General features: G+C 34.0%; 1 protein-coding gene across 3 annotated transcripts; it reads right to left on the bottom strand.

Annotated features, from left to right (window-relative positions):
* Positions 1-2,271: 2,271 nt before the first annotated feature.
* Positions 2,272-8,199, bottom strand: LOC110660062 (bifunctional purple acid phosphatase 26). Of its 3 annotated transcripts, none has more exons than XM_058132126.1 (10): positions 7,916-8,199; positions 7,418-7,602; positions 6,712-6,912; positions 6,232-6,343; positions 5,218-5,444; positions 4,264-4,402; positions 3,813-4,033; positions 3,380-3,501; positions 3,075-3,236; positions 2,272-2,458 (listed from the first exon to the last, which is right to left on the bottom strand). In XM_058132126.1, exons 2-10 carry the CDS (start codon positions 7,589-7,591, stop codon positions 2,383-2,385), a joined length of 1,434 nt encoding a protein of 477 aa, XP_057988109.1. In that variant the 5' UTR covers positions 7,592-7,602; positions 7,916-8,199; the 3' UTR covers positions 2,272-2,382. The 3 variants fall into 3 exon arrangements, with proteins under 3 accessions (XP_057988109.1, XP_057988108.1, XP_057988107.1); XM_058132125.1 differs by lacking the exon at positions 7,916-8,199 and adding an exon at positions 7,861-7,892; XM_058132124.1 differs by lacking the exon at positions 7,916-8,199 and having other exon boundaries at positions 7,418-7,609.
* Between the last annotated feature and the right edge of the window lie 228 nt (positions 8,200-8,427).

Genomic DNA, 8,427 nt, shown 5'->3' with positions numbered 1-8,427 from the left:
TAAATTCATCCAATCAAATAATACGTAATTTAAATTTAGAAAAAAGACTTAAATGAAAATGATTATGACTTGAAGATAGTAATCCTAAAATCAAATTACCCTAGAATTAGGTTTGATAGAATTGATGCAAATGTAGACTTAAATAGGATGGTAGTGGGTAAAGTATCCACAAAAATCATCATATAAGAACTCGATTAATATTATTAAAAATCGAACTTATCACGACCCAAATTTTAGGCCGGACCAATACTAGAACTTAGGTCGGTATAAGACCCCTAAAGCCTATAGTAAGTCTAATTGTTCTAGCTCAACCGTATAACCCATACTTTAAGTCTCATTTTAAAGAATCAACCAGACAGAGTCCGACTATAACTTAGATTATCCAACGGGGAGTTTTCACATAATACATCAAATTGGGAAGCTCAGCTCACCCTCACAATCTTCAATCAATCATATAATCAAATGGGAGCTCAGCTCTCTCATCCTCAAAACAATCTATCTCATACATTTAATATATCCATAAAAATTAAGTTATTAGTTTCTAAAGAAAATAAATCATCACAATCCCACAAATTAAAAATAACTCTAATACATGCGGAGTTTTAAATTTTAAATCAAGAAAATGAAATACAAGGAACGGTTGCTGATAAACCTGCGAAAAAGGAAGCATAGTATTCTAAAAAATGAAACCCTCCTATAGCCTAAAAAAAAAGGATGAACAGGAATGAGCGTTTGACTCATAGAGTAAGACATTGATTTGAAATAAAATTTTTATAACTATCTAGGGTAATGCTTTCCTAAGGATGAAATGCAATATACATCATTAAAGTCAATCAAATTCAGACAATATTCGCACAAAGAATAATTTGGAGCACTCACACACCTGTGTGTCACATCACTAAAATATATATATGGGAGCTGATTCCCTACATAACTCTCTTAATTCCAACCTCTGCCAGTGAGATCAATTCAAGCCAGACTTTCTCTTAATAATCTAAATGCGAGGGTCAGCGATATCAACTCAAAACCGTACTCACCCCGACTCGTCACAAAAAGGACCGGGCCCCAAGCGAGACTAGCTCAAGCCGATCTGCTCGTCCTACCCATATTTAGTACCACACCTCACGCACGCCGACACACGCATACAGCTCTAAATTATCCTAAGGCAATTCTCATATCAATTTCATCAAATAATAATGCAACACAAAGAGTGCCTATAATAGCTATATACATATAATTATAAGTGGATGCAAGAGCATGTCTTGCATAGATAATAATATTAAAATTACAAATAAAATCAATATCTATTCACAGTACACCGGAGACTATTGTAGCTACTGTGTGGAGGACGATGGTTGACTCTGCTCACCTAAACAATTATATTAATGAATTTATTAGTACTAACTCAAATCAAGAACTTAAAGAGGCAAAAGACATCCTAATTTATGCCGAAAATCCAGCAAAGTTTCCTCTGTACTTAAGACCTATCTAACCTGCAAAGTAGTTCAAATTACACTTCTAAAATCACAAGTCTCAAATCCACAAATCAACAATATCAATAAATTTTGCATGTGAGAACTAACACAGTACATAAATGTTGTTGCTGTTATGAATGAACAGGCAAGGCTGAATTCATGCTGTGTATACCAGGCTAAAGGCCAGCTCAGAACTGAAATTAGATTAGAATTAGTCAAATTCAGTTTTTACTCAAATCATAAATGAACTAGACTACAATTGAATTGAAACATAACAAGATGGTTTCGAGTCTAACTGTTTCTTTCATTTAAAAAATAATAAAAAAAAACTGGAAAAAATCTAGAATGGTAGATTTGGACCAGATTGAATCGGAAACTTAGGGGTTCACAGTTCTGGTTCCAAGCCTATTCGAACCAAAGCCGGCCCGGTAGTTGGGTCTAATGCTGTATCTCATTCATGTTCATAATCTTAGCCAGCAGAAGACATTGTTAACACTTAGATATTCAGCATATATATTGCTTTATTCCAGATTCAAATTGCACTAGTGTTTGCCTGGTTCTGTTCTAGATTCAACTTGAGAGGCATGCAACCTGCAAAGTGAAGTCTTCTGCTTAGCCATCAGCTGGAACTAAGAACTAAATCATCTGCAGAAAGTCTTATTTCTAATTTGTCAAAGTACAGTTGCTAGCTCTAGACAATAATATTATCAGCTTTCATGTTCTCTAGTACTTCAATGTGATTGTGTGTGATATTGAGACAGAATACAGAGGAGAGGCATCACACATTTCTGCAATATAGAATGAATTTCCAGTCATTTATTATCCAGGAAAGCCGTTTACTTATTTGGGTACAAATTACAAATACAGGTTCCAATTATTCTTAGCAGCTTTAACCTCCTGAATCTTATCACTGACTGGCAATCCAGCCAACGACACTCCTCAGATGATGCTTCTTCAGTTTTCTCCGTCTCAGACTGCTTGACCTGTGTAAACACAACTTAATCCTTGTTAGAAATTCTCACATCAATGATAAAATAAAAACAAATATTTGCATCACAAGATTACACAACATCTTTTTTTCTGATAGTGATTGGTTGCTACCCTAGATTCTTTCTTATATGATTTGCATACTTCGCAAAATTGTTGTGGTACAATGGTGCAGAAGCAATGCTGCCATGACAGAATGACACAAATAAAGCTTTGTATGTTTATTATCCATCTGCCATAGACTTCTGGGGAGTGGATACAGCACTAACAAAATAAAATCAATCTAATTATTCACTTGTCTTTCAAATATTATATGATAATAATAGTAATAAAATTCCTAAATCATAGAAATACTACTAATATTTCCTAAACAGTAGAAATATAATCTTACTAATTTTACAATTAAAAAAATAAATCAACAAAATTCTTAAATAGAAGTTCAATCTTCCAATACTGCATCGGACAGTTTTAATGAACAATATTTCTGTTTGAATAAAAAAAATGATTTTGGCTAAAATGTATCAGAAAACTTAAATTTCCTTTGAGTTAAAAAATGGATAGGTTTTTTGCTACATTGTTGGCAAATGGCCAAGACAGCCAAAGTTTACATACCAGTACTGATTGTGCAACACAAATGCATCGGTAGCTACTTGTTTCCCATCATCATTTCGGTTCCACTGGTAGAATGCGTGGGTCCTGTTCTTTATCTCCAATGTTGAATGCCCATAACTAGCTTCCCTGAATGCAGAGTAATCTGGCTGTGGATCTCTAAACCTACGGATACAATGAAACATTTGTTCAATATTACATTAAAAATATTATAGGAAACATGAGTCTATCAGTCATCATTATATTGATCTTTTTCACCCCTTTTAATCCAAATCAGGGTGAATTCCCAGTCTTGAAATTTCACTTACTTTCCAGCAAGACCTTCTTGATTTCCTCCATCTCCAACAGTTATGTAAACCGGTGCAGATTTGTCTGCTACAGGATAACATTCACCACTTGATACATTGTAGTGAATATTTGAGATTCGATACTGAAATTCACATGAGAGGGGGAAAAGCATTAGCATCCTTCAAGTAATATGGATATACTTCTCAATTGAATTGTATAATATTGTCACGTCAAATACATCAAACAAGTGCAACAATGTATCAGCAATAACTAAATGATCAAATATAGTGTGGTTCATATTACAATTTGTTTCAATTTTGACACTCAAATTATGGAGTTCAATGGTTGAAGCAAATAATTTCACTCATTTATTCTCTTCCTAAGTCAAAAATTGTGCATATTAATTACCATATTGCAAAATAATGGAAAGAGATGGCAGTAAAGAAACCATACTGATCTCTCATAAGCATGAACATGACCAGCAAAGATTACGTCAACTTTGTAACGGACAAACCACTCTTCAAAGACTGCTCGCATACTTTCACCTTCCATGAAGTGTGCTTCGTTGCTGTTATATATTGGGACATGCATGAGAACAATGAGCCAAGGTGTCTCCTCCCTGTTAACCTTTTCGAGTTCTTCTTTGAGCCACACATACTGAGGTGTGTATTTAACTATTCAAAAGTTAAATCAATCTCAACATAAATCACAGCACCTTACTCTTTAATAAAAAAGAACCTTTTAGTATAAACAATAAATTGTACTACGATAATGTGATTTATTTTATTTTATTTTATTTCTAATATACTTTGGTGTGTATGTGGAAAATGAAATAAGAAATCAAAGGATGGCTAACTAATTTATATTTTATAGCAAAGTGAAAAATGAGGGACTGAAAAGTTACCATAAGGAGAATAGCTGGATAGCACAATTATATGAGCAGACGCACGTCTGATGGCATACCAGAGAGGACTGCTGCTATTGGAGGCCGAATGAGGGGTTGGGTACCGATAGAGATAGGATTTGAAAGGAACGACTTCCCCCTGCACGTATTTATACCTTACAAGGATTCAAAGCCCAACAAGCTACTATATTTATAATTTTAATAGCCATGTATAATCATACAACTGAACAAGAAACTTTAAATATTAAAAATGCCAGAGCAATGACATAATTCTAGTATGTGAACTATGTCACTATGTATGTCATTGTTGAAGACTGCTACATGGCAGATACTGTGAGCAGTGGAAAGAAGAAGATAAAAACATCAAAGAATTCATTCATACGATGAAGGTTCAGACAAAAACAGACCCCATCCTCATGTCTTACAAAGCCCAGTTGCCCATGGATTTACTATTGTTTTCTAAGATCTCAATGATTGTTCCCATGACCGCTACACTTTGTGAAATTGATGTAGTCACATCAGGGATTACAGACCACCAAATAACAACACTGATATAACTTAAAATTAAAAGTTAACTCTTTTCTTTGTGATCCAACGCAAGCTTATGCTGAGTGCCTTTTAGTTATTCCCAATTTCATGGAATGAGAAAAGCAAAAATACATAACGAGAAAGAATAACCGCAAAACAAAATAAGTGGTAAAAAGAAGGTTTGAACTATCCCTGAAATTATTCCATGCTTATCACTTTGAGAGTAGCAGCACAACAGCAACAAGGGGAAGCAAATGCTTATAAATGGTACAAAGGATGTTCACTGTTTCACTATCCAAGTATTTTTATGAAATGACAAGAAAATAAACATCATTTTAAAACAATTTTATAGAATCGATAAGCAACTCAAAAGATTTATAATAATATTTATCATAAAATAATTTGACAATGAGAAAAACATTTTACCATGTAAGGCATGTATTCTATCTCATGATTTCCAACAGACCACATCCATGGCTGATATGCAGCACTTCTCTCAACAAAACGACCCCATGAATCCCATCGTATACCAACATCATTATACTTATATCTATCAGCATAAGAAAGATCTCCAACAAATAAGACAGCCTGAGCTTCAGTCTGCATGTAATGCTCAAGAGTAGACAGGGAATTATAGGTCTGCCCCAAGTCACCTACCACATGCATAGAGCTCCTCATTGGTGAAATTCACATCAAAATAATATAGAGAAAATCATTTTGAGTTCTTAGATGTATGCATATAAATAAAATATGTAATTAACGGTAATGCTTTCCTAGAAGGTAGAGGTTGCAACAAATCCAGGTAAGAGTTGCAAAAGTCATCAATGGATGGCCTGATAATTGATCTGAATGAAGTTTAAGGACACACAAGGACAAGGAGGAAAAATCACAAGTATAATGGTTACGGCTATGTAAAAGATCATAATTAGATAGAGGAATGTCCCATCCAAATTTGAATTTTGGCATCAGACTATAATGAACAAAATTACAATTAATGCAAATTAACTGTGATAGTGGACCTATTTTTCTTAGTTAAGTTCTACTGTTAGTTAAAAGAAATGACAAATGACCCACGAGATGTTCAGATACTGTTACTACATGGCTCTATATTATAGTTCAGTGCCTTGAAGAAATAGAGATGTTTCAGTATTGTTCCAAAGATGAATCTATATGATGGGCCATCGCCTTGGCAAAATAGTCATCCCTCGAGTTCAGGCAATTTGAGTTATCTAGCTATTTTAGAATAGCTGTCATTATATTTCATAACACAGAATAATCAAAGTACAAATTTATCAAGCCTGAAACATAAATACCAAATTCCATTTATATTGAAAGCAACAACACATTTTCAAGATTCAAAGCATACTAATATTTAAATTCTTTAAGGTAAATAAATTTAAAATTGCTCCTAGAAGACTATGCAAAAGGGAAACAACTCACCAATTATTCCGAATTTGTAAGAAGCATCTGGGTTAATCATTGGAGGTGTTTGAAACCAAAATTCACGAGAAGAATCACCATCCCCAATCTTGTAATAGTATTTGGTTTCATACTAGAAACAAGAAACAGCCCAAGTGATAGAGTCAGACAACAGTAGTCAGAACCAGAAAATTCTTTGCATGCTTGGAAAAGGAAATTTAATTAACGACATTAATGTGGAGTTTAGATCCAAAATAGTTACACCAAAGTCATGCTTAAGTTTGGCAAGACAGAACCTAGAGGCTTTTCATAATCTACTTACAGTGTGAAAGATTAGAGTAAATTAAAAAAAATGCATTGATTTGTTGTATGTTATTTGGATTTATATATAATATAAAATAACCTACTATAAAAACTTGCAAACAGCAATTTACTTCCTGTCCTGATAAAAATTAAGCTATTCATGAGCTTAACTCTTTCCATGGGTCAATAGTACATTACCTCAAGGCCATCAAGGAGACAATGATGAATGTAGCCAGATTTATATTTGTAAAAGGTATAGTTTGTCACTGTCCCTTCAGCAGTAAAATCATATTTTGTTTCTGACACACCATATTGCACTTTACTGGACCCTGGATTATCAGTTGTCACCCATGAGATAATTACAGCTTTTCCATCATAGTCACCTTGGGTTATATGTACCTGGAGTTAAAGTAAATCAAGAAAATGCAGGTAAATAGACAAAACAAGATATATACACGGAAATTAGATAGTAGATGGTAAAATGCCCCATCATCACCAGAGTACAAACAATTCCACATATCTCAAATGAAAGTTGTGAGCTCCTTCAAAACATAAATTAGTTTTATAGGTTTTGGCAAAATGCAACAGCAAAATTTCATAAAAAATTATAATGTATCAGTGCAGGTGCTGCTGCTTTCTGTATTTATACAATTTCTCTTCAACAATAGTTAACAAACAACGAGATTTAACAAACAGAATCTACTCAATGACAAGAAGACTTCCCATGAAGCCTATCAATACATTGTATTGATACGAACGATAAATGAAAGCACTGACACTGACAATACACAAGCATGGAGAATTGTGAAATCAAGCAGAAGAATGCATAAAAATCCACAACATTCCTTTTTATAATAGCAAAATCTTATTTTTGCACAAGATACTCAAATAAGCAAACACTTACTTGCTGTGGTGCATTGTAACCATTAGGAACAGCAAATACTTCGTTATCAAGAGGGATGTCAGTAGCTGGCCACTCAGACCGAATGAAAGAACTCGTGATCCCCGCGTTACCATTGTTCACAAACGCCGAGAAGACAAAGAATGTCAATACGAGTAGAAGCAGCATGGATCCCATCTTAATAACCTCTAGCATGATAAAAGAAAAAGAAATGGTTAAAAATCCAATCTGATAATCACAGAATAACCTTAATCCTTAACCCAAAATCTCCAAATCTGTATCCAGTTCACCTCTTAACCTAACATTTCAACCAATTTCTATAAAAAGAAAATTCCTTTTAAGTTGTGCGTTGGCATGAACCCATATACCATCTGTGCCAGTAAAGTGAATCATAATACAAGCAATAAACAATTATGAGCAAAGGAATCAAGAAAATGAACACCCACAGCAAAAAACAGTATTAGAGATATATACAACTGCAGTAGCCAGCAGAAAGAGTACCTAAAAACAAATACAGGCTGGGAGGAGACAGGAGAGACTATCAATGTATATATAGATGAAAAATGATGAAAGTTAAATGGTTATGGGGTGGATTAGCAAAGCAGAGACAAGTAGTGGGTAGTGGACCCGTGTTCTTATCTCTATCTACAGCTTCATAACAAAGGATAATTTTGCACGGGAGGAATATTGATGGAATTTGTTTTTGTTTGCCAGGATTTAGAATTGATGGATTCCCTGTCAGAATTCAAGAACCATAGCCACAGGAGTACCTTTTCTTTCCTTATCAACTTTGTTTTTGTTTGCCAGGGGATGGCATCGTCATGGAGCCAAGTTTCCAAGGGTGGGGTGGTTTTATTAACCTTTTTTTTTTTTAAAGAATAATAATAGATAAATGAATTTCAGTAACTGAATTATAGTATATTTATTTAATAAATGAATATGAGCTAGGATATTAAATGGTAAATTATTGCGGGTGTTAATTATTTTTTTTTAATTAAACTGATGATCAGCTA

This window comes from Hevea brasiliensis, chromosome 13 (genome assembly GCF_030052815.1).
Source record: "Hevea brasiliensis isolate MT/VB/25A 57/8 chromosome 13, ASM3005281v1, whole genome shotgun sequence".
Lineage (NCBI taxonomy): Eukaryota > Viridiplantae > Streptophyta > Magnoliopsida > Malpighiales > Euphorbiaceae > Hevea > Hevea brasiliensis.
The sequence above is the reverse complement of the archived record's forward strand: the minus strand, read 5'-3'. Positions and strand labels throughout refer to the sequence as shown.